General features: G+C 46.0%; 1 protein-coding gene across 1 annotated transcript; it reads right to left on the minus strand.

Moving 5' to 3' along the window:
- Window positions 1-1,200: 1,200 nt before the first annotated feature.
- On the minus strand, window positions 1,201-26,481 carry PITPNA (phosphatidylinositol transfer protein alpha). Its single transcript, XM_019499273.1, has 12 exons — window positions 26,321-26,481; window positions 25,996-26,026; window positions 17,817-17,962; window positions 16,819-16,910; window positions 12,962-12,969; window positions 11,919-11,993; window positions 10,936-11,019; window positions 7,744-7,821; window positions 7,373-7,483; window positions 4,709-4,831; window positions 3,917-3,986; window positions 1,201-1,604 (listed from the first exon to the last, which is right to left on the minus strand). Exons 1-11 carry the CDS (start codon window positions 26,464-26,466, stop codon window positions 3,939-3,941), a joined length of 942 nt encoding a protein of 313 aa, XP_019354818.1. The 5' UTR covers window positions 26,467-26,481; the 3' UTR covers window positions 1,201-1,604; window positions 3,917-3,938.

Genomic DNA, 26,481 nt, shown 5'->3' on the forward strand with positions numbered 1-26,481 from the left:
AGAACGGACAGCACGTGATGATAACGACTCGGTTTTACTTCTGCCTCGGGAGCTCGCCCCGCCCCCCCGCCTCCGCCCCGCCCCCCATCGCCGCGGGGCGGCCCGTTACCGGCACGGTCAGAGCTTATTGCACTTCGACAGCAGTAAGGCAAAAGAACAAACTAGAACGGAACAAAAAACAGGTCAGGGATAAACTGCCCCCTGCCCAGGGACAAACGGCCCCGCCCAGGGACCGACCGACCAGCCGCGCTGCCTCCCGCCCCCGCGCTCCGGCACCGGGGCCGGGGGGCGTGAAGCCAGCGCGGCTGCGGAGAGACCTGGCTGCCCTCGGGGCCGCAAGCAAGAAAACAGCTTCCCTCGCGTGGCTGACACAGCAGGATGTGCTGCTCGTCTGATTGTCTAAAGCCGAGACCGGCCACAAGGATCGCCAGGGTCTAGCTGTCAGGGCCCGCTCGGCGCGTGGAGCTCTCGCCCCTCGGCAACGGCCTTTCCACTCAAGACAGTGCAAGCGTCTTGTGGAGTTGCTCCCGGATCGTACAAACTCGCCTTTTTACAGCACAAAAAAGCAAAAGAAGTAGCAGCAAACCTTGCGTCCAGTTGACTGGACAGAAGTGTTATTGCAGAGCAGCAGCACCGACTCGGGCACCTGCACGCGACCGGACATGCAGATCACCACACGTACCGGCCTCGCACTGTACTGTCTCGTCCATAAAAAAACAAGTGAGCCTTTATGGACAAATGAAGTAGTGTCAATTTCACAAACTGTGATCAATCTCTGTACGGCGCGGGCCGAGCGTGCGACACTCGCCCACTACGTTTTCATACTAGTTGCGTACGGCTGATTCATACACAACTGGAGAGCAGCAGCGTGGGTCCGAGCACCGAGCAGGCCACGCACAGCTAGACCACAGCGATGGAGCCTGGGACTCTACCTTCACACACGAAGGATACTTGCTGGTCAGTCCCTTTAAGTCATGCATGTTTATGCGAGACCAGGTGTGGCTACGCAATGGCCATGTGTGGTGGTATCTTAACAGCAGGCCAGGACCTGGACCTGACCATTCTTGACTGCTTTTTGAAGTCTATGCCAATAAAATTCGTTACCCTGGGAGCCCAGCGTTTTGGGGGTTGGCTTTGCACTTGATAATAAATACTGACAATTCTCCTCTCCACATGGAAACTCAAAGAATGGTGAAGGGCTGGGCAGGAAAAGGTGGCAGTTTATCCCAGTTTAAAAAACAAACAAAAAAAAAGATCTAAATCACCACATCACAAGACTATTTCAGCTAAAAATGTCACTTGGAACTCAAACAGGGCCACATGGAAATTGGTCTGAACACGATGAAAAAAAGGAGGGAGGAGTCGTAAATACAGCGATCTCTAAGTCGCACGTCTCCAAGGAGCTGCCTCCTTCACATACGTGCTAACATTGGAGTGCTTAGTACCAGACAGTCTATTTGCTCACAATATTAAAGGGCATCTAGAATTAGCTATGGGAGATTTAAAATCGCCTGCCGATTGGATATAGAAAGGCTTGATCCAGAGATGGTCCATCAGTCAAGAGGGTGGAAATCCCCAGGCCTTCCTGCTGACTGTCTTGCAAACTAGGAAAAAGAGACACCAGGAACAAATTTTAAAACCATGTCTGAAATTAAAGGTGCCAGTTAAGATGCTGTCCTAAAGATTACAGTCCTTTAGCCACACTGACTTTTGGCAGGGGAAGGGGCCCTGCAGGCTACTCCACCTCTCCCATCAACATGTCTCGGATCTAACCTCGCACCCAGTCCGATCCACAGCCTGTCTATGGAGACTGGCAAAGGAAACCGTTTTAAAAAGCAGGAGTACACATTGTAGCCAAGGTGGTCTAAGGACATAGGCAGGCGAGGTTCTTTGAATAAACCTTTGCATAAAGGCTCAAATAGTTGGTCTAATACAAAATATCGGATTTATCCAAAGAACCTTGCCTGCCTTTAAAATAGCGCACGTTTATTTGCCGCCTCCCTAACAACCCCAGCCTTCCTAGAAGGCCACCAGCTCGTTCCCTATGCCTGTGCCATCAGAAAAGGGAGTAAGCAAGCAGTGCTGTAGATGATGTTTAAAGGTAATGAATTCAACTAGCAGCTCTATCAAGTGAGCTGATGAAGACTGACTGAAACAATATTCAGAAGCCCAAAGGTTGGGCAAGTGACTCAGACCAGCCGGCAGAGACCATGCCAAGGGAAGTGAATGGAAGAACATCTGGTTGGGGGAGTAGGAGCACGAGGGCCTAGGATCACACCCATGCCAAGGGCTATGCCTGGTTTCCCCTCTGCCTCCAACTGTAGCTAGAACGGGGGTGGCATCACCCAGGAGTTCTTCTAATGTTAGTGACTTTTTTGAATTTCTGGCCTGTCCACATGAAAAGGCACAGCCCTATACTGTAGGGTTTTGTTTGCTGGTTGCACAACAAAGTGCAACCAGAAATTTAGTAAAAGCAAACAAAGTGAGGAATTAATAGGATGTTGGACATCACTCAACACTGCTTGCAAGCCCTTCACTTCTTTTCCTCCTGAATCTGTCTGGTCAACTTCAATAGTTTGTTCTTCTGGGCTGAACCCAGCTTTGTTCTCTAGACACAGCCGAGCAGTGACAGCCGTGCATGCTGCCATCATATAAACAATCTGTGCCGAGGGAGCAGCACAGGATTGTCACCAGGAAGTCTCAGGAAGTGGCAGGATAAGAAGTTAGGGTCACAGTGTTAAGAGGTCATAGGTAAGACACAGCCAGGATTTTAGTTGGTTTAAACTTAAAATTGAAGCCACTTGGGGTTGTACATGCCAGGCTGGATCAGAACTATAAAACAGCATACTGCCTAGGTCACTGGGAACTGTTTAAATAGCAACAAAAAGTAAGATTAAGATAGCATGCTTATTTGACCCCCACCCATTTTTATTTTTTTCTTTTAAGCTGAAGCCAGCTTCTTCCAATGCTTGCAGAGCAGAGAAGATTGTGGAAGACTAATGCCATCCAGATAAATGTGTTTAAATGCATCTAATCTATGGATAACTGTGCCCTCTGTCTCCACATTTCCTCCACATAGGAAATGCAAAATCAGAAATAAAAATACCCCCCAACCTCCCATTTTATTCAGATATCCTAACACTCACCCACTGGTAATGACCATTGCTGGACATGCTCTTTAGCAACCCTCCCTCAAATAACTAAAATGGCAGTGTTGTGTGGCAAGCGCATTCATTACTTCAGATTGCCAGAAGGGCCTCTACACAGTACCCAAAAGGACAGGTGCCTTACATGCAAATAAGGTACCAGTGCACTTTTCCATTTACTGCTCTGATATGATGCTTTAACGCGTGCACACACTGAATTTATTTTCTTGTTTCAGAATTATTTTAACTCATGGTGAAGTCTATTAGTTCTCAGCAGGGACCTACTTAAATTTGCAGTTTCGCAGATTTCACAGCAATGGCGAAATCGGACTGCCATGAAAGCAACAAAAAAAACTTAACAGTGAAGTGCTGGCTCCTGGGAGGGGAAGACACTGGCTGGCAGGGTGGCATGAAGACAAGGGAGTGGCTGGCCCCCTTGTCCCCTGCCAGGGCCTCCCCACCAATCAGCACTGAGAGGCGGGATGGCACCAAGAGCAGCCAGCAATCAAGACGGTGGCTGCCTCATCCCTCCTCCCTCCCAGGCCTCTCTGCCAATCAGCATCTAGGGGCAAGGCTGTCGCAAAATGCCGGTGAAATCGGCTCTGCACGCAGGCTACAAACCCCCCCGTCTTGCCACGATTTAGGTAGGTGCCTAGTTACCAAAGGGAATAAGCAACACCGCAGACTTCTGACTTCCGTGCATTTCTCTGTAACGTTTTTGCACCCAAAACCAGAAAACAAAAATCATGGCAGATTCACTGGGTACGTACAGTGCACAAGGAGGAAGCCACGTTAGTCATCTGCAGCTGACATTCCTTTTACAGGATCCTTTTCTCTCATCTGAAATAGAAAGCAGAAGCGTCAGCCATTTGATCCAACATCCTTGTGTTAGTTTATCAGAGAAGTTGTAAAGAGGAGTTATTTGCTTCAGAAACAGGGTCTCGCACATCTGTAAACTGTCCTACTGTAAAAAGGCAGAAGTCTGCCAGTCCACATTGTGCATGTCATGATACTAGTTCTAGCCAAGCCACATCATCTTTTAGGGTCCATAATCAACAGGGCAGAACATACATAGTACTAGAATAAAGTACATTTATAAAATGGAAGAATCGCAAGGAACATTCATGACAAGACAAATGAGAACCCCAGCCCCGCACGTACATTCCTCATAGTAGGGAGCACATTGCTCCTTGCTGGTTCTACCCAGGGCTGAGGAACTGTTTGAAGGACTAATTATTTTTGATAGCCTACGGGATTCGGTGAATCGAGAAGCATCAGATAAGATATCCTCACTGATTTTAAAGGAGTCAATGAAAGGTCTCTTGGATCTCCTAAATTATCCATGGGACAATGTATTTATTGGTCTATTACAAGTCCATGCCAATTACAAGAGAAAAACCCAGAGAAACGAAGGTAGATGCGATCACCCAGACTGCAGCGTGAACGCATCAAGCTAAGCAGCATCAAGAAACGGGCCTTTCCCTCTCCTCACCCTACAGCTGACAACAGAGATCGAGCCTCAGATAGTCTTGCAGGTCACACCTGTCCTCCTCTCCACTGACCTCATCCAGCTGTCTCTTGGTTTCCTCTTCCATTCTGCGAATGTCCTCCATTGTCAGATCAACCCACTTATCAAGCCAGCAGAACAGCTGCCGATGGAAATTTGTAAAAAGACGCTTCTCTTGCTGCAAAGATGGAAGGAACAAAAGAGATATGGCTCAGGGGTAAGAATTGCAGAAAGTGCAGTGGTATTTAGTCCAGGCATAACCTTGTTTAGGTCTAACCCATTAATGTGCTAATATGCATTCTTCACAAAGAGCCATGCATCACAAACCGTGCTAAGTCTAAGAGCAGCCTCCAACTCCTTGTACCCATTACGGGAATCGACTGCTTTGCCATACTTCAAACACCAGAAGACACAGACATATTTACTGCTACTTATTCTTAGTCCATAAAATCCCACCATCATCGCAGGCAGTATGGATATGGGGATGCAAGTTTTGAGCTTTCAAAATGTCCAACAAGAACCCAAGGAATCTGGGTATGTAGTTAAGGCATATGCAATATGAGACTTCTGAACCAATGCTTCTGGAAAACTGGAGCATTACCAACACAGTACATGGACTACACAGCAGGTTTGGGAGTAGGTATCCGAAATGGAATTAAGTTCAACAGTATGGAGGGCAAAAAAATCGGATACTTAGAGGCCAACAACAAGAACTTTGGTTACAGGACTGGGGAAGAGATGCAGGGCATCGACTAGAGACTGAAGAGAGTGGAGCCTGGTATACTGGCCAGTCACGTGATGACCACAAGTTGCCAGTGCAACACAGCTCTGAAAGAGGTTGACATCATTGAGGAGGTATGTTAGGTGGAATACAGTCCATAGAGAAAACGCACTACTAACACCTTTCTAAAGGCAGCGGCCAGATTCCATCTAGGATGCTGGGTGCAGTCCTGGTCAGTGTTCAGGGCGGGGGGGGGGGGGGAGAGATTAACCTCAGATGGGGACAGGTTCAAAGAAAGGTCAGTAAGGAAGTGAAGGGAATTCAGACCTTTCCTCATGAAAGGAGATTAGAGGAGCTCAGCTTGCTTAGTTTGACAAAAGAGATTTTGTCACCCTTTATAAAAGCATGTGTCTGGAATTAACACTAGGAGGGGAAGTGCTTTTGAAGCTGAAAAACAACATTACCATGAAGCCAGACAGCCACAACCATTTATGGATACACTTAAGGAGACATCTAGCTGCCAGTCAGGACAGTGGGTTTTGCTTGGAAGGCTATTCCAAAGTGCAAGGAGCAAAGAATCCAAACCACTTCTAGCAAAGATTATGAAAGGGATGGTATGACAGGATAGGGAATTCTGGATTAATGTGTATGGCTGCTTGTACACGTGACGGGGTTTAGTTCTCCCTAAATTGAAACAGTGGGTTTTTAATTGTGTCGATTAAAAACCCACTGTTTCAATTTAAGGACTTGTCAGGCCAGTGACAACCCCCCATCAGCTCACCTGCCTCACCCCCCGCAGCCGTGAGCAGGCTCTGGAAGGAAGGAACGAAGAACGAGCAGTAAGGGTCTCGATCCCTGCCCCCCACCAAGCCTACCTGCCTCTCCCACGGTCAGGGGGCAATGCCTACCTGGCTGGGGTCATTTGAGTCCAGTTTTCCTCCTGCCCAGGCAGGGGGTCGGACTTGAAGGTCTACAAGGTCCCTTCTGACCCTAATTCTATGACAGAGGGCCGAGCAGTCCCCGAGCTGCAGGGGGCCCCAGTCCTTTCTTCCATGGCACGGCACCCCCCAGGACTACCCAGGTGGGCTGCTAGCCAGCACATGCTGCCTGGGGGGTGCCACCACCACAGAGGGAAGGACGGGGCCCCCCTGCAGCTCAAGGCTCACCAGCAACTTGCCCCTGGCTGCAGGAGAAGCAGGCAGGCACGCTCTAGGAGGGAAAAAAACTGTCCTTGCTACATAACAAGCAAAATACCACCACACATGTACATAGTGATAACATTAAAATGAAACCTGCTGCTGCAGGTGTAAACAGTGACGCCATTAAAGCAGTGCAAACGGACTATTAAGCTGCTTTAAAAAGGCCAATTTTATCACGTGTACAAACACCCTGTGAGGTCTGTGGAGTCACGTGCTTGCAGTCCCCAGCTTGGGGTACTGAGGACACCGAAAAGCTACTGACTTCTCCTTATACAACTTCTTGAACTGCTCTTGCTGTTGGAGCCAGGACCAGTACCTGATCAAGTTTGTACAAATCACGTGGAGTCTCAAATCCCAAAGAAATGCATCTCTTGCTAGTGCAAACCTGCTCGTATGGTGACGTGAACACAATTCTTCACTCCTGAGGCTATGACACTATGTCTATGGATACTGCGCTAATAGCATTAGCCATTTTGACTGGACCAGAGAAGTGTGGAACACTTCAGTTTTACTTTGAGATAAATGGTGTAATCAACTCCAGAGGTTTTGAGCTGACCTTCACGGATTTACCACATGGAAAAACTGAAGTTTCTTGTCGTCACCCTGTTTTCACCTCAGCTTACTCACCACATCAGAAAGCTGCATTTGCCTTTCAACAGTGAAGACCAGCTGAGAGGAGTGAAAGGTGGTACCACTTTGCTCAGGGTTTGTTTTACTTATACCAACTGGAATCCCCTGGCACTTTATGCTGATTGGAAAGGTAAGGAAAAGTCATGCCTAACCACCTGCTGGCACTCACCTTCTGTATGAAGTTCTCAACTTTGTTTTGCAGACCCCACCATTTGAATTTCACTGTTACCAGTTTGTAAGCACACATATAGGGACATTCTGTCTGCTTCCCCAGCTCCTTCTGCAAAGATACAAGCCATTTGAATGATTGCTTAAAGCCACACATTCTTTGTAAGCTTTAAGACCTGACCCCCTGGAACAAAATAACCCTCCCATCTAGTGCACGTATATAAGCCCTTCTACTGACGTAGGTATGGGTGTCTCTATTACTTGTAGAGACAGTGCTCCACACAGCACAAGCCCATTCACTCCTCTAAATCCAGCAAACAATTTGTCAGTCATGATAATAGATGTCATGTACAGAAATAATGAAATCCACACCTTCCAGTTGGTGCCTAGAGGTCCACGTCCAGTCTTGACAGATTTAAATTTTGCTGGATCTTCTTCTGGTTTGTAATCCTGTCACACAGACAAACAAAGTTTAACCACAATTACTCAAGAAGAGTGTGGCAGCATTTCAGCACTGCAGAGTGCTTCACACTCCTGTACTCTGTTAACATCTTCAAAGTCCTTCTTGGGACCACTTTTCACAAAGATTAAAAAAATAGCCAAAGACTACTTTAAAAACCCTAATTCATCCTCCCTTTTCCCCATGCCGTGCCCTAGTTGTCAGAGCATGATCAAGTTCATTCCCTTTGTTACCCCACCAAAACAACTGGTACATGGTATCTGCTTTGAGAGTGTACACAGCTCGTGGGGTATGCCACACATGGGGCAGGGCTGTGGCTGTCTGGGCAGGTGTCTTATGTATGTACCAGCACCAGTATCAGTCACTGTTACACAAACAGCATAGCACACTTGTCAGAACACTCTCCCTGGTACTTGTGCTTATGATACATCCCTTCGTTTCAATAACTTATAGTAATTTTCCACAGCAACTGCTTTGGGACTCCAGCTTCTTATAATTACACAGCCCAGAGTTGAACCGGAAGCCAAAGTCCATTGAGCAGTTTAGGTATTGGATATTCCAGCATGCAGAGCTGCACTACAGCTGTACTGATACAAACTAAGAATGCAACATCACCAACTCTCAGTAGGTGTCTGGAGCTATTTAGTGCTTCTTAAGAGTCTCAGCTTCCTCAAGTCCTACAGTCAAGTGAAAGTCTAACTCCTCATTAAAAGAAGCTTGCCCCAATAGGCACAGAAAAGCTGGAAGACGTGATCAAGCGTACGCAAAAGGCTCCCCCACCCAACGCCAAATAAAAAATGGCAAATGTTGGTTTTCTTATCTAATACAAATCACAGCTAGTGGACTTTAGTGACACTCTTGGTATCACTGGAAAACTGAGAGCACAGAAATGCTCTAGAACAGAAAATCCAGCAGGTTTCATTCACAGATCCAGAACTGATGCACCTCTGGAACCCCGTCGGAAACACTGGATTATAGAAAGCATCTGTCTAACCTGCTCTTGAAAAATTCCAGGGATGAAGTTACAGGGTTTAACTCAGATAAGAGCTCAGCAACCAGCCGAAAAACTAGCTGGAAAACATAGGGTGCCGCCTATACATGAGCAGGATGCTGCTCCGACATGCTGTAATTAAAGCACATCAGAGCAGACTATTAATAGACTCTGCTGGAGCATGGCAATTACCGCACTCCAGCCAGTCTCCGCATCTTGCATCAGTACCCCCACACTTCAACGTGGCAGCAGGGACACTTTACCTAAAGCTCGTTTGATGAGCTTTATCTAAAGCACCCCCGCCACCTTTTCGAAGAGCAGGGATGCCAATACATGAGATGTTCTGGGCACTTTAATTAGAGCGGCTTTCGGAGCTGCTCTAAATAAAGCACCCACTCCCCCCACCCTGCACTCCTGGAGCACGTGTAAAAATATTAATACAAGCCAGGATGAATCTCAGTCTGTTCTGATGCAAGACAAGCACCAACGTCATTTTTTATTACTCAAACTGAGCATGTTTGAATTGGAAACTAGAACAGTGAATGGGAAACTTCACAATCCCCTTTTTACACTGGCACTTTTCAGAGTAGAAATAAGGTCTTACAAAGTGCTACAATTGCCAAGAAACTGTAAAACGGCATTAATTACATGATCACACAAAACAAGTGCTGTAATATAAACACCGCGTCTTTTGTGGATCTAAGTTGGAAGAAGGCTGTTAAAAAAAGCAAACTTATTTACTAAGTCTTCCTGTTGTATTATAGGCAGAGGCAACGAGCACAGTTCTGTTTCACTCTATTGCTTGTGGTGTGCATGCCACCTTGGTCACGCAGTGAGGGGCTCGTGTTGTTGTGCCTTGTTGAACCTTGTAGTGAAGTAGATTTAATAAGCATAATAGTAAAGCTTCAGGCTTGCTTTGAGTGGAACTATTTATGGATTCAGACTTTTAGCATTTTAGAGGCCTAGCAAAGTGGAGTGTGTTTTAAAACAAGTTGGAAAAATGTAGCCATTAACATTAAGTAATTTGGATTCTTGTCTTCTGGCAACTGACACAATACTATTATATAACAATCTATCAACATGAGAAAGCAATTGAGAAAGGAAATTAACTGAGGTGCTATTTCAAGTGCAAAGGTCTGAGCAATATTTTAAAAAATATATTAAATTCAGGTCCAATATCACAACTGTCATAGGTTGCCCTTGGCATCAGTCATAAAAGAAGCCATTTAAGTGCCAGTAGCCATTTGGTCTAGCTGGTTTGGACTCTCCCATTTTCCCCTCACTTCTCAAAAAGTGGAGGTGGAAAAAGGAACATGTTGAGCCAGGTACTAAAAGTACTTTTCCCCACCCCTCACACACTTCTTCCTACATGCTTGTGCAAACCACCTTCCCACGTTCAAACTCCCTGTTCAAGGACATTACACATCATTGCATGATTCTGCATACTTCTTTCCCACAGTTTAAGTCATGATCTAGGCCAGTGGTGCCCAGCCTCTTCACCCTGTGGCCAGATGAGTGGTGCCAGTTTGGTTCGTGGGTACCAATCCAGCATGCAGTACTGGCCCAGCCAGGGCCCAATCCCAACACACGCAGGGCTTCAAAATTTATCTGTGGGGGAGCAGTGGCAGAGTTCATTGCCACCGCTCCCCCACCAAATGTACAGACCCGAAGGGAGCCTGGATGACATGACTCCTCAAGTTGGATGGCCCACAAGCCCCGGTGCAGAGCACCCCTGCTCTAGGATCTAAGCTCTCCAGGAGAGTGACAATGTCGCTCCTTGCTGTGACAAAGTGTTTTGATCAACTTCAGTGCTACATGGAGACGAACCATAGAGTGAAACAAGTATTTTTACTATGCCTGCCCACGCTGCAGAATGTGGCCATTGGATATGCAGTTACGAGTGTCCATCAGAACTGTCCATAACTGCCTTCTTCCCCCCGTATAGTCTGCATTGCCCCCCTTAAAGAACACCCGTCGTTCTCCCTGCCTCCTCCCTCTTTCCCACCCAGTCCCTGAAGGCTGTGGCAGGTTTCAGACACTACAGTTGCAGATATCATTCTTCTGACATACTAAATGCCCATCACATGAAAGAGCTCTTACCCACCTACCGTACCTTGGGAAGCACTTGACTCCGATCTGCTATGTCTATATAAATTGCTTCTACATTCTTCCATACATCCGGCTCCAGTTTGTGAACCTGCAGAAGTGGTAGCCAGATCTGTAATTCACAGCTGCATAGCCCTCCTACTGCAAATTACAGTCAAGAGCAGAGAGAGAGCGATCCAAGCACCTGGTGCTCTCTTCTCCAGGGTGAGGGTAAAAAGGCAGTCATCAGCAATACGGAAACATGAATTCAGCAAAGGAAATGAACACCGAGGTAAACATGCATACCAACAACAATTTCTGCACAGCAGCTGCGATGGCACAATTTCAACAAGCATCCGTTTCCTTCACAAGAATGTAAGAAATGCTATACTGGATGAGACCCCAGGTCCACCTAGCCCAGTATTGTGGCACAGAGCAAAGCAAAGGGGAAGAATATTCAGGCCCTATTCAAACTGCTCTGTCACTTGCTCATCTTCCCTTACATCTGCCAGAATTGAGAAAGACCATAGTCCTATATCATGTTTAACACCCACTGATGGACCCATCCTCTTTTGAACCTGGTTAGACTGTAAGCCTCTACAACATCAGCTTGTGGCAAGGAGCTCCACAAGTTAACTGCATGCTGTGTTAAACAACTTCCTTTTCTTTGTTTTAAACGTTTCGTCATGTGTCCCCTAGTGCTAGTACTGAGAGAGAGGGCAAATAAGAGATTCTTATTTACCTTCTCCACACCATTCACGGCCTCTATCATACCACCCAGGCATCTCTTATCTAAGCTTAAGTCCTAGCCATTTGTTCTCTCCAAGTCTCTAACCATCCTTGTTGCCCAGAATAGCCAGGAGGGCTCTCAGAGGCCATGGTCTCCCTTGCTAGCCTGGCATAAGCTGCACTGATTCAAAGAACATGAAGAGACTGAAAACCGATTACAGTACCACAATACAGAATTCAAGCAGGACAAGCAACATATCTAACCATTTAGCATGTACTTACATTCTCCTGTGTCCCAAGGTCTGGTTTGTGCCAGGTTTCAATTTTGATAAGAAAGTCATCTTTCATGTACTCGTTCTGCCAGAGAAAGAAGAGCATTTGGCTGTTTGCTTTGACTCAAGAGACTACCGTTATCTTATTATTAACCAAGCTGCGGTATTGAAGTCTTCACAGTTACCGTCCCTGGGTTAGACTGTGCGGATATCAGGACTTTGATTCTTGCCTGTGTAAGCATTTCTGAAAGCACCCTACAATGTTACCGAGTGGGAGGTGCAAGAATAAACGCACGTGAAGCTGCGCGCATGCAAAATGCTCGTGCTTCACTGCTCCAGGGCAAGATTCTTTTTTTTAAGTACGGGTAAAGAAACATGAAGGAGAAGACTGTTTAACAGACAGCTGAGACACTGTCACTCTCAATACTGTTTAGATTAGATCACAGGGGTGGAAGAGGGCAGAAGCTGGCTTTCTAAAGATAGTATATTGATCCAGTGCTGGATTTGAGACTGCCCCTATAGATGTGGTCCTCTGTCTGTAAATCAGTGTGGCATGCAGAGCTTTTTCCTCCACTAGTTTCATGCCAGTGAGCAAAAGAATTCAGCTTCTAGCAGTGACCAGCTAGGAAGAGAGGAGTCTAGAGGTGCCACTTCATAACTGCAAAAGCATTGGGGGTGTTAAAAGACAGTACAAACTAAAGAAGCATTTGCTATATAAAGACAACACAAACAACAATTCAAAAGGCAGATCACTCCTAGCATCACACTGCACAAGGGAAGACATGGATTTGCCCTGTTTAGCTCATTGATTTTCTATAATATTTAGTTCCAGTGCATTCACTGTCCTGTCCGTGCACTCAATGAAGAGACATCTCTATTCTTTAGTAAGGAGATCCCACAGGAGAAGCAGACCCAGTTCCTCACCCATGTGATCCACCAACTTAGAAAGTGGCAGTGCCATTAGCTCAAGTCAGGGATAACCCTACGTGTCTCATTCCAGGCAGGCTGACACACACTTCTACACAAGAAATCACTAATAAAAACCATACTTACTGTAATAACTGCTCCAAGAAAGCGACACATGAAAAGAAAGAGATACAGTACTTTAATGAGAAAGAAAAGTTACAGCAACAGCCACCCTCCACCCATTACCGGCAAGAAGGGGACAATTCTGGCAAAGTTCTGGGGAGCTGCCAGTTTTGTTGAAGCAGCAAGCCCCAGTATATCATCTGTCAGAAGTAACTTTGTTCCATCCTGTTGAAAACCCTCTGGAAATTCTCAGCCATGGTGAAACCCAGAACAGCAGCATTTAATTATGTACTGCCACTGTTTGCTCGCTGGACTCCATCCAGCTGGATCAGAGAATGGAATCAGTTTGATCAGCTGACTGTATTTTACCAATTCTCCTTCACCTTGCACATAAGAAGCCTCTCTGCAGTTCTGCAAGCGAGTGCACACTGGATCTCAGGCCAGTGCAGACCTCATCACTCCTGGATGTGGTAACTGGACTCCTTGCCCTCTGCTTCCCTCTTGCTCATGGTAATCAGACTCCTTGGACTGCGAGTCTCAATTATTCAACAGAGAAAAGCAACTGAAGATCCTGTAACAGCCAGAGTCCAGTCTATCTATCTTGAGGCCTTCAGGCATGTCAGTGTTTCCATTATAAAAACTATGGTTTCCAAAGAGTTAAAAGAAGCCAGCAAAATCTGACACTAGAACTTGACACTCTGGTTCAACAAAATAGTCTCCTTAGCAGAAATGATGTTAAGGTTTTTGACAGACAGCAAGACACCATAACCAGTCTGAGGAGTGTCATATGCACAAGTACAAGTACTATTGTACCAGTGTAACCTGAAAGTGTCCTTATTTAACATGTATGAAATTTTACTTATTTTATACATGCAGTTATACACACGATAATATCCACATGACTAACTGTATTTGCTTATATGATTTTCTATGTTACCTGTGTCTGTAGAACCAGAGTACCTCACAGTGACAGCTCCCTCCCACAGGAGAGAGACTTATCATCCTCCTTCATAAGGAGGGAACAGAGGTGCAGAGATTAACTCTACAGCAGGGCTGGAAAATGAACAAAGGACTCAAGTCACAGCCTAGCTGGGCCATTGGCATCTTCAACTGACACACAGAGAACAAGGACCATGCAGTTAGTTGCCACTTCCAAAAAGAATAGGCAAGTGACTCATTCAATACAGCAAACAGCAACAACAAGAATCATTCTGTGGAAGCGCTTCGGACAGAACAGTCCTCTTTGGAGCCCGTGCACAGGACTGCAACTGCTCTCCCTTCCCCAGAGTCTCTACAGAAGGTGCATCTTCTACAGTAAGTGAGGAAGGGGCATGCAAAGTAGCCTCACTTACGCAGCACCGCACCTGTGATCATGTACATTTTGAAAAGTGCACTAGGCTATAGAATTACAGGTAACCTTAATTCGGACATTCCCTACTCTTGAATACCTCACCATCATTTCAATATTTCCTCAATTATAGGGTATGATGTGACTACCCAGGTTACTATTTAGCTGCAAAGGCAAAGGAAAAAACAAACAGACACAACCCAGAAGTGTAAGGCTGTCCTACTGTACCTTAGACAGATATTACTCTCCATCATGTACGAGGACGAGCTTTTACAACAGTTGCTATTTCAGCAATCCAGGTATTCAAGCCCTCACCATACCAACCCCAACTCAGCTGTGCAGTATTTTGTGCTGTGCACAAGTAGGATATTAGCAAGAGGCCATGCAAGCTATTCCACTCGCGACCTAAATACTTGCACTCACCCTTGTAAGTACAACCTACCTACCTAACAGCAGCTAAGTTCTAACCTCCTGCTCTGTATTAGCAAACGTAATAAAAAGTTCCAGTACCGCACTTCTGAGTATTTAAGTCAGACCTGCAGATTTTCCCGAAACAGATTTTTCTACCAACCCCCGCACAAGTGCTGGTGCAGTCTGCCTTCTGCTCCAGCCCCCACAATGATGCAATTCCAAACCCATATCAGACTGGCATTAGTTATATTTGGAGGGAACCCCCCCCCAAACCCTCCCCCCCACACACACATATCTTATGCTGCTCTTCTCAGCTTACCATTCAAGCTATCAAAGTTTGGCCTAGACAGCTATGTATTTGCACTCAGCACATAGGTTACAGCTGGTCTGGAAAGAGAGGCAGAGTACCAGTGGGATAGATGGAGAAATAGTTCAGATGTTTTCATGCTCTTTGCTAATTCAAGAACGACATTGTTTGAGTTTTTTGGTTTTTTTTTGGGGGGGGGGGGGGGGGGAGACAATCAGGGGGTAAAGGCTGAACACTTGGTTTTCTTAAATTGACTGTGAAAAACTAGTACAAATGCTTTCATGATTTCAGGTGCTAGAACACTGTTTTGGGATTAAACAGTCTTTACAATGTTTGCATCCAAATTCTCAGCACCATTAAACCAAAAGCAGAAAGTGAAGTCGATTGGTATGTATTCATGATCTACAATGAATGAAAAAAAGAACCAATGCATAAAATGAGAAAAAATAGCTGTGAATAACAGCTACTATTTCAGCAGCCTGACTTTTTTCTTAGTAATACAATAAGGCCTTCACAGAGAAAAAACAAAACAAAAAACCGTGTCCATAACATAACTACACCCCCTTTGCATTTTCCTTGTGTAGGAATTAACCGTGGTATCTAGGTGCAAGGAAAATCTCAGTGAAGCTTTGCTAAATGTAAACAAGTTGATTAGATATATTTGGATAACTGATCCAACAACTGCACAGCATTGGCTACGAATGTCCACTGAAACCGTCATCAGTGAGGGGTTCTCTGTGTTGTGATCATCTGAACTCACCTCACAGATTTTGGTTTCCTGAAATGCCAACAGGCACAGAGCTCCATGTGATGCACACTTGTACATCTCCTCTATATTTGAACACTGTATCAGAAACTTCACCTCGGTGAATGTGGCTGCACAGGTTGGGGTACCCCAGCTTTTTATTTTTTTATTTTTCTAAGTCCCCTGTTAACCTCCCTTTAAAAAAAATCAAGAGAACTCAATATTAAAAAGCAATTAAACCACCCAATTAGGAAAATGAAAATACAAAGGTCATGAAACTATTAAATTTACAGCTCCCACAGCCGTGCACTTCTGCACACAGCACATTTATCTTCAAAGAAAATAAGAGCAGAAAGAGTAACCCCAAATATATTACGTAACCATGAGGAGGCCAAGTGACTCTTGCTGTGGGAACCACAATTTAGGAATACCCAAATTGTCTCCATTTCGTTCTCCAACCAAGGGACTTTAAAGAACAGAAAGGAGCTCAGCCACCTGACTACCTCTTCCAGGCAAGCTCCAGACCACAGCACCAGAGTTCAGAAGAGAAGTAACTACACTTGCTAGCAAAGACTTTCAAGTTAGAAGTGTCAACCTTTGCTCTTCCAAAAAACCAAATGAAGCGGGCTGCTACAGCCAAGCTTCACTCCCCTTGGATCTCTCTAATAAAGTTGTTCCCTTTCAACTACATTAAGACAGGGATTTTCTCTTGCTCCATCTCTTTTGCGCTGTACTTGAAGACGCAGCAGCTTCTCTCGTATGGTTCTCTCACAGCCCCCAAAGTCCATTCCTCCAACCCTACAGTGCAACTGGCACACACTTCTCTTGCTTTGTGACCTACTCACCAGATCTCTGGGCTACTGTGGACACCCTGCTGTTCTTTATCAAGAGCTCTGCAACCTTACATCAGCCATGAACTTGTTGTGACCACTGCTGGCACAAAATTCCTATTTTCCTGGACTGCAGAAAATGGTTCCAGAAGACAGATGGAAGGCAGCAGTTGAAACACCGCAATGACCATCCCCGAAGAAGAAAGAGTACCCACAAGCAGCCCTTCCCCTGGCACTCACCAGTCCTGCAGTAAGGGTACGCATTCCACGCCTTCTCGTGGATATTGAGGGCTCCCTCGGGGGCCAACATTCTCACAAACGATGGTACTTTGCTACAGAAGTGGAGGGAGAAAGAGAAGCAAAACAAGTGTTTTTGTTCATACAAATAAATGCCAGTGGCACTGCTCGAGACACTGAACATACCTACCCTGAAATTTAAACCTCAGTGCCCTATGAGTGTTTACACCTGTGTGACTGCGTCCTTAATTGCCAAGATCCCTATAGACCTCACCAGCTGAATGCACAAGGGTTAAGGGAAACCCCACATTTGTGCAGTACAGCAGAGCAAGGCTTCACTTGATAAACATAGGCTGATACCTTGGAAGCATTTTTCTAGCCAAGTTTCACAATTAAAATGCTGACAAAGAGAACTACAAGTAAACTTAGTGGCACCTGGATTTCTCAGGACATTAGCCATGTTTGATATGGAAGGAGATCCTATTAGTATCACCTTGTAGCCCAACTGACCAGCAGCCTGCTCTAATGTCAACGGCTCAACAGCCCTGGAAATCCAGCCCTCTTTCCTACTCAGCTTGTGACTGCTGTTTCTGCCTAGACTACATGACAATGATCTACCAAGGTGCAGAAAGTGTCTGAATTCATCTCTCAAATCCATGCACAAAACTGTGGCAAAAACTGGACTGACAAGCTTTCCTTGGCCTTCCCCCCAGCTCACGAGTCCAGGTCCTAGCATCAGCTCTGAACTTCTCTTCCAACGGTAGCCAAGTTCTTTAGTCCCTTTGGCTACTTGCTGTCTCTGTGCAATGAGAAGTTTCAAGGTTCCTCCCTGTAGCAGCAAACAGATAAGATTGATTCCTTGTTCCCAGTTGCAATGAACCTACAGAGGCTTGAATGATCCGAAACCTGGGTAGTTCCTTACATTATTTACCATTTCTCCAGTTCCCCTCCCTTTATTCCCACTTACTGCCAGAAATGGACCATTTTGCCCTGATACGTACCTCTGCAAGTGGTAGATCTTGTGTGTGTACTGGCCACATTCTCCCTCTCTCTCATAGGGTTCATTCACAAGAACTTCTACTCCTTCACCTCCACCAGTTTCATTTTTGCTAGCTTCTGCCACAGAGTACAGCTGCCCCACTTGATACTGAGGGTAGGAAAGACATTATTGTAGTAGTCATGATTTACAAGGGGTCATTATAGTCATACTGCAAACAGACAGGGACTGAAGTACATGAGATATCCCACATACACTTAACATGGTTGAACATTAAACCAAAACGAAGAATTCAGGTGACCAGGACTGGCCATCTCCTTTATACCTGCTCTCCCTCTAAGCACCATCACACTCATAACTCCCGCTGTAAACATGAAGGAGGATGTGACCACCAGCCAAGTTATCCCAAGCTCTGCCTTAAAGCAACTCAACAAATGAAAGAAGTCATAGATGATCAGGAGTGGGAGAGGACTGGAGCATTTGGCTGACATAAGCGCTGAGAAGAGGCCAGCTGCACCATACTCAATCTGATTCATTTCTGTACGACACAAAAACTAGATGCCCCTGCTGCTCAGTTCAGACAGCACTGCAAATGGCAAGTTACCCCCAACAAGGATAGAGCACTTGGTCCTGGAGGATCCATAAGCACTTTACGATTTGGTCTCGAATCCCATTCTTTATACATTTAACAATGGAATACAGACATCTTTGGCTGGTTTTGTTATAGCAGGATCCCCCTTTGGCCTTCCCAATGTGTCCAAAACTGTGGTAAAGAACATCTGCAAACAACATGACCGTGTTCAGCCCCACTTAAAATCCCATCGCACAATTCCCATTAACCACCTCAACCAAATTCAAGCTTTTTGTTCTCCCGTCCAAGGTCCTCCACAATCTACCTCTCCTCCTTTTCTCTTCACCCCACCCCTCAGCTAACCCGCCCCCTCCCCCCTTTCTTCCTTCATCCTTCCTCTCTTGCCCTCTGCCTTCACCATCAGCTCCTGGCTGGAAAATTACTCCCAGTTCAAATGTTTGGATCTGCCCCAAAAAAACACTGACCCATCCCTTAGGCAGACACTCTCTGCACTGTGTCCTCTTTCTGGCCATTGTTATTCAATTCCTAATAGGTAGGACATAGGAGCTGGAGCATGCAGCAGCATTGCAGCCTTAGATCATCTTTCAGTCTGCTGAAGACTCATTTGACAGCTGTAGCCTTTCTTCCCATCAGTACTGATCACTAAATTCAACACTGCTTCCTGCTACATAGATAGCATCTTTCTCTCCCAGATGCCAGTTCTTCCCCGGATGCCTTAGAGAACAACAGAGAGAAATTCAGATGTACAGGCAAGGGAGAAGGCAGATAAAGATGCATGTTCTGGATGGCAGTTGTTGCAGAGATGGATTCGACAGCATCAATGGCAAGTCAATATGGAGGGACAGAGGAGAGAATGCAAAAGCTTGCCAAGAGGGACATAGTCGACTGAAAAAGCTACACAGGGCTTTTCTGAAGCTGATATGCAGTCAGCAGAGATGCCCCAAGGCAAAGGACTCTGGGACATTAGGAGGCAGTGAGATGTTTGTGTTCCAGACGGAAAAGCAATATTTTGAAGAAGTAAAACCACTGCCAAAGGCAGTAAATACAAGGGTCTACTGGAAAAAGGTAGCTGGCAAAATTCTAGGTACACCAAAAATTAGCAATTTGATTGATGTGCAACAAATGCAATGAAACATAATGCCCAAGCCCCACTGCCCTCACCCAGAGAGAGTGAGCACTGCACTAACGGAGAGGTGAAATCCTGCAGGAGCAGCCGGCACTCCGCAGACCTACAGCTCACGCTGGAGGAGCAGAGTGCTGATCAACAGCTTCCAACACAAAGGCAGCGAGCGCAGCCCTCACACCTACGGGGGAGGCAGTACCAGTTAGGGAAATCATTCTACGTCCGTTATTTTAGATTAGAGCAACAAACAGACTCTTAGTCTGATGGGGCTTTTTGCCCTCAAAGGGGTGCTGAAACAAGACCAAATCAAAAAACAACAGCAAACCCCCATTTCCACCAAATGGAGGGTGATATGCCAAGGGAATGTCTAGGTCTCTTTTAGGAGTAGCCTGGGAGAAGGCAGAAAGCATGCTAGATGGGAGCCAAACAAGGTGCTCTGCACTAAGGTAGACACCTTCCAGAGCTGTCAAGCAGCACATTTAGCCCATTCATTCACTTGTTAGAAAGACTTCTGAACAGACATTTCCTTTAATGAAACGGTTTGTAGAAATCCATCTCCCCCTGCCCAGTGTAATGGAAACTGCTGTCAGGTCACTTCAAGTGTGAGCTTGAGTTATATGGGCACCACACACTGCTTCTGAATTAATGCTAGGCAGCTCCCTCACCACCACTAGCAGACTTCGTGCCATCCCGTATCAGCATGCCCCATCTCCTGACATCTCACACGCTGCCTTCCTTGCAGCTGCCTAGGGCTGACCCATAGAAACAGAATGCTACGCCTGCTTGGAGAAGCTGAGCTGAGCTGCAAAACAGAAGAACAAGAGTTTAAATCAGAAACTGGATTGTGCTTCCTGTATGAGAGAAACTGTCATCAACTTCATGACCACAGCCTAAGAGAGGGGGGGACCGAGTGGCTTTCCTTGCTCAGCAGTCTCAGGAGAGGCCTCCAGGCAGCTCAAACTAATCCCCTTTAGTAACACTGTCTCATTCGCCCATTCATCCCTTCCTTTAGATACAAGAGTCAAAGTTCAGGCACTAAGAGGATCAGCCCTGTGGCTTGGCATCTTCACCCTTTAATCTTCCCTGTTATTTCTGATCCTTTAATTCCACTGATACACGGGAAGGAGGCTCAGATAAACTGGTCAGTTAAATAAGAACAGAACCCACGGGGTCTGCCGGGGGAAAGGGCAGGAACTCGGCTCGCCGAAGTCTGAATCCTACTACTGCAGGGAGAGCAGGCAACACACCTTGCCCCATCTTAGCGACTCTCCCTTTTCTTCCACAACCGCCACCTGCCCAGCTGGGTCTGGGTGGCAAAGTCCCTTACAGTGGACTCTGACCCCTGCGCATTACGTAGATGGTCTGAACGCAACACAGCCGGCCTCTTTGGGAACAGAACCCCACCCTGCCTGGGAGCAGCTCTGAACTCTGTTGAGAAATTTTAAAAAGCCTTCGTGTTTGGCAAGCTCCTTACCATGTACAAAGAACAGAAAGGCACCAAACTGGTACACACACAGCTCTAACACCATAACAACGCTTTCCAAGCAGCAGCTGGTCAGACACCCCCCCCCGCCCCCACAGCTCAAGTCCATGCACCCAAAGGTGGTACAGCAAGCATCAGGAAAACCAAAGAGTCAAGCACCGCGTGGAAAGAGAGAGGTAATTAGCCATGTTAGCATGAAGTAAGGCAGGAGGACAGGGCAGGGCAGGACTTCAGTCTCTAAAGGTGCTACCCTGTTCTACCTGCCACGTGGAAAGGAAAGGCTTCCCAGACAAGAGACAAAACTGGGAAGCATTTCCAGTCTACGACACATCCAGGCTGGCCAGGGAGCCTACTATGCTCTCTCCTTATTCCTTCTGCTGCTTCTTCCTGGCCCTTCCTCGACCTGCTGGGGCTTCTAGCTCCCTAGCATTTGTAGACTGTAACTTATCATCTTAACTGTTACTTGGCTAAGTTTAAGTATCAGCCTTGTTTTCCGTATCTCAGAAGCCACTATTCCTAGGAGTCTTGTTTGTGCATTTTCCCCACGCCCTCTCCAGTGAGGAAGAGTCAGTTTTCTAAGAAGTTAACAGTTTTCTAGGAGAGGAGTACCCAGAAGTGGAGGATGTGCCCCAAGCACATCACAGCAGACCCATGCAGAGAGAAGTGGTCCACTCTCCACTTCAGCCTATGTCACCTTATAATAGCAAAAGGCAGCGGTTGTATCACACAGGTCAGCCCTAGTCCTCAGATGACTGTTAACACACTACGTGTCCCCCCACCAGGACTTGCAGGTTAAAATTTGTACCCGTCTGTCAAAACAGAGTTTGATCCAATTTCCCATCTCATCATCCCATCCGTTTCCCCAAGATGCTGCATAACCACAGCAGCCACACACAAGACTGACTACATCCTGTTTATGAGGGTGAATATGCAGCCCCAACAGCACACCAAAGTGATAATAAGCTCAGTCAGGATCCTCCACATCAGGATGATGGGTCCAGTGGTCCAAGCAGAAGGCAATACATGCATTCCCTCTTGAGGGATTTTGTGAGGCTTGGTAAACTTTCCTTCTCCTGCGACTCAGAGCATTACTAAGTTCTTGCCACTCCCTCCCAGCCCAGGGCCAGCTCTGCCAGATTAAAAAGCAACAAAAAAACCAAACACAAAACCAAAAACAAACGAACAAAAAAGCCCATTTGTCCCTTCAGCATCACCATTCACTGCCAAGAGGCTTCATGCAGAGTACAATACAGCGAAATTCAGGCCGCTGAGCATGTTGACATCGTTTAGCCATCCTCTCTGTGACGTCCTAAGTTGCATCCGATGCAGCCCAAAGAAGGGAAGCACCCCTCCTGCCCCTCACATCACCCGCTTCCAAACAGACTACCAAACAGAGCGAAGGACAGTAGGACTCCAATCTCAAGCAAGGTCAGAAGACTCTTCCTCACAAGTGGATGAGTTAGGCTGAGTGGGGTGGGCAGAGACAACACTGCCTCTCCAAAAGACTAGCCAAAGCACTGAGCTTCTTCACTGATCATTAGCTTAGGAGGGTAAATTGCTAGAACCCTGTGATGCTTTTCCGGTCTTCATACTAAGATAGGTTTCATCTGGCTACAGCAAATCCCCTGTTTGTGCTTCGTTCGGCTATGCTGGTTTCTTCAATGCCACGTTTCAGTTCTGTTAGAAGTGGAGGTGTATTCATGGGTAAAAAGCTGAGCCCCAGGCAACGCATGGGCTTGCATATTTTGGCATTTTGCATGCCTCGGTGTAATCAGGTGCCAACTGCTTTGACATAGGCAGGATTTTCAAAGATAAATAGCAGCTTTTCCTAGCACAGGTGCCACTCAGGAAGGGAATGAAGTGACGTGATTTTGCTCACCCTTTATTATTACTGTCAGACTTCTTTCTCTTTTAAACTGCTTGGAAATCTTTCACACATTAAGTATAGGAGATGCAGGTGGGCACTAAGGAAGGACCAGACGTCTGCCACTACCAGCTCTCAGCTTCTGGACCGAAAAAAAAAAAAAAAAAAAAGCAATCTATAGACACAGTATTACCCTGCCTACTCGGAGGGCTCATTAGAAAAGCAAGCAATATCAGCGGATTTCAAGGAGGAATTAACATGAGGTTGCTTTTTCCTCTACTCAAGGGAACATTTCTGTTCTTTTACTAACCAGCCCTGTTGTCAAAGCAATACACTGCATACATCTCCATACTTATTTGTCAAGATCAGAGAACCACGAGGCACCAGAAGAGCTAGATTTATCATACTGGCCTAGTGGATGGGCTGCTGCAAGAAACCAGGTCACCGTTAGGTATGCTAGCAAAGCTCAGTAAGCCCAGCCATACCTTATAGCCTTTTTACTCATGAACAGACAGCACATGGCTCTCAGCTTTTACCACAGCAAGCTGTAGACCTCAACAGCTCAAATTAAAAGTGTTATAGTACAGCACCAAGGAAGAAGTCTATCCCAAGGTAGATTTTCTGCTACACAAAAGTGCTGTGGGACTGGAGTCAGTCATTCACCCTCCAGCTCTGCACATAGTTTCGGGAAGTGTGACTGTGCCTGGCAGAATCTCTCTGCAGGAGTAGTGCTGAGGAGCACCAGGGAGAAAGAAGAGGCAATCACCAGATGTGAGGTCAGTCAATGGCACAGTGCAGATCTCAAGGAGTAGTCCTAGGAACTGCATGAGAAGCAGGTTCTGCACAGCTGTCCAGTGCTCAGTCTCTCCAATGTGAACACCTGCTCTCAGAACCCCCCTCTCTCCAGCAGTTAGGACCAGGCATAAGAAAATAGAAGTGGAATGTTTTCCCTTTCCCCAAATAAGATCTGCCCAACTGCAAGCCCTAAAAGAGCAGAGACAGTATTTGCTCTGTGTTAGACTAGTCCTATAAAACAGAGAGGCCTTTGATAACATGATTGCTGCAACTGGTCTAAAACACAATTAAGTGCTTTAGGAATTTGAAGGGGGGAGTTGTGTAACCTACTTATTTTGTTCAGAAGTGTGTTTTACTGGACAAAAAGCAATTCACTATGCAGACGGGGCATCTTTGTGAACTAAGGTCTCAAAAAAAGGGAAACAGAACATGTAACTGGACCCCAGAAAAAGAGTTTTTATGGTTGTGCAAAGTCTTATCTGATCATTTTCATGCATTTTGCTTTATCCACCCACTACTCACATAAGCCTCAAGTCAGTGCCTTCCACAGCAACTGGATTATTGCCAAGTACATAGCACTAATCATTTGTTTAAAAGATTTATATTTCCTTTGCAGGGAAGTCTGTGTTCCCTGGTGTATCAGGCTGTGAACACTCTGGGACAAAGACACTCTTCAGCTGTAAGCAGTGTCAACACTAACACAACAACATCCTAATATTTAACAGAGATACACAAAGAAGGACAATGCACTGCATTAGGCTGTGCACACAGACCACAATCTGCATTAAAATAACACGCTCACAACGAGGGGTGATCCAAGCCAGTCCTGCTGTCTAGCACTAACAGTGATTTAACTGGTCATGCAGACAGGACAAACTTTCCAACACTGCTACAGGAAGTCAGACCAAGACTCGCACAATCACGTTCTTGGAAAGGGGATCTGTCTCCACTACAGGGAAGGCACTTTCAATATCACCTGCAGAGAAGGAAGGAAACATGAGGTCGCCGTGTCAAGACCGAACATCTATGGGACGCACTGTACCACATCAGTGGACACCAACGTCACATTCTGTATTCTGAGAAAAAGTACGCGGCCTGAGCATTTACCCAACAACTCGACTAACTCGAGACACCTCTGTACCGGTCTACCAACACGGTCAACAGAGCTGATTTACCTGCGCTAGGATTGAAGGGGTAATAGCATGTTTGTGCCCAATCTTAATCTAGGCAAGGCTCAAGGTTTTATCATCATGGCCAAAAGGTACATTTTTAAACAAGTTAGCTTAATCAGATTGAAAGCCTCCTTAACACCTGAAAATCTGATTTCCTGCTTCAGCTCATCCTCTCGTAGCCCACAAAAGAGCCCTAGCGCTTGTCTACACAGAAAAGAAAATGATATAAACCAAGGTGGGAATTTAAACCAATGAGAAGTTACTATGTTCTACAGTGTCCCTAGATGTGCCATAGCCTTGGAATACTTTCCTTGAGTAGGAATGTGGACACTTATACCAAAAAGCTGCATTTGTATACAGGCCTCATCTTACTCTATATGCACACCTTTGATTTACTTTACAAGTCTACTTGCCAAGCCACATAAGCCAAAGAAGCCACTTATATCCTGGAACAAAGACTGTCCACTCCACTGCAGTCCAAATTCTCACTTTAGCTTACATCAGTACAATTGGTGAAACTATTCCACCCAGACGTGCCTTCAGTGTGAAGTTTGCAAACCTGGGTCTACACTAGTGCTGAATGTGCTGTTATTAATTTTAAATCTTTTTAATCTTTAATCTTCAGCACTGTTAATCTTGAAAACCTCAACATCTAGCTTAAGAGGGCTTACCACTCCAGCCTGACAGTTTTAGAATACAAGGGCCCTTGCTCACATCGATAAGTGCACAAACTCACATTAACAACAACCTCAGAGTTTGTACTACAGCTTCCTCCTTACTTTACAAAGAAAAGCTAATTATGTTAGACAAGGAAGTTGGGCATTGTAACAATCTGGCAAGTCAAGGTTATCTATTAGTACTTACTGCTTGTCTAAGCATTTTCAATCCAATCAGAAAGCACTTTACAGGAGGGACAGTATCATATCCCTCACCAGCGAGAGGGGAAATGAAGTTATTTTCCCCAAAACGTCTTTCAGTAAGCCAGTGAAAGAGCTGGCCCCATTCTTAAATTACCAACTCCACTGTTTAAGGATTACCCTGAAGGTGGGTACATCTCTGCCTTGCATCCCCTGGCTTTTGGGAACTGGTGGCAAGTGCCAGTATAGTTTTGTTTAAATAAATTCCTAAAAGGAAGCAGCAGGAAAAGGACTTACCTCCTCAACGGACACAGGCAGAACGACACGACTGCAAGAGAACACAAAACAGATGGTGAACTGCAGCCCTCTTGACCTCCGTGCTTAAAGCACATACCCCCACCACAGACATGGCAGCACCTGTTCCTGGCTGCTCCCAGACCTCAGCTCATTTGGCTAGACACCTCCTCCCTTCTAGCACAGCACTTGCTGCTCTCCACTCCCCAGGCAACTCAAACTGGTCTAGGATAGGATCCATAGGCATAAATCACATAAGAAATCAAATATCAACATGGACTAGAGACTTTTCAGGGTGCTCCATTGGCAAATTAATCGCTCCACCCACCACTGAATTCCACAGCTGTTTAGCAGGACGCGACGCAGTAACAGTGCCCAAGAGCTTGGCAGGAAGTGAAGCAAGATCCCAGATACAGCAGATTCTTCTGAAGGAGGGTTGGAGAAGACAGGCAGAATATAATTATCTAAATACATTCCAGCTCCATTTCC

Source organism: Alligator mississippiensis, chromosome 14, assembly GCF_030867095.1.
Source record: "Alligator mississippiensis isolate rAllMis1 chromosome 14, rAllMis1, whole genome shotgun sequence".
NCBI classification, from domain to species: Eukaryota; Metazoa; Chordata; order Crocodylia; family Alligatoridae; genus Alligator; species Alligator mississippiensis.

Coding starts and splice junctions, on each gene's coding strand:
- PITPNA (XM_019499273.1), bottom strand. CDS start 26,466: ATGTATTTAGATAATTATATTCTGCCTGTCTTCTCCAACCCTCCTTCA. Junction 11,020..11,918: donor ACCTTGGGACACAGGAGAAT/GTAAGTACATGC, acceptor CCACTTCTGCAG/GTTCACAAACTGGAGCCGGA. Junction 4,832..7,372: donor TTGAGAACTTCATACAGAAG/GTGAGTGCCAGC, acceptor CCATCTTTGCAG/CAAGAGAAGCGTCTTTTTAC.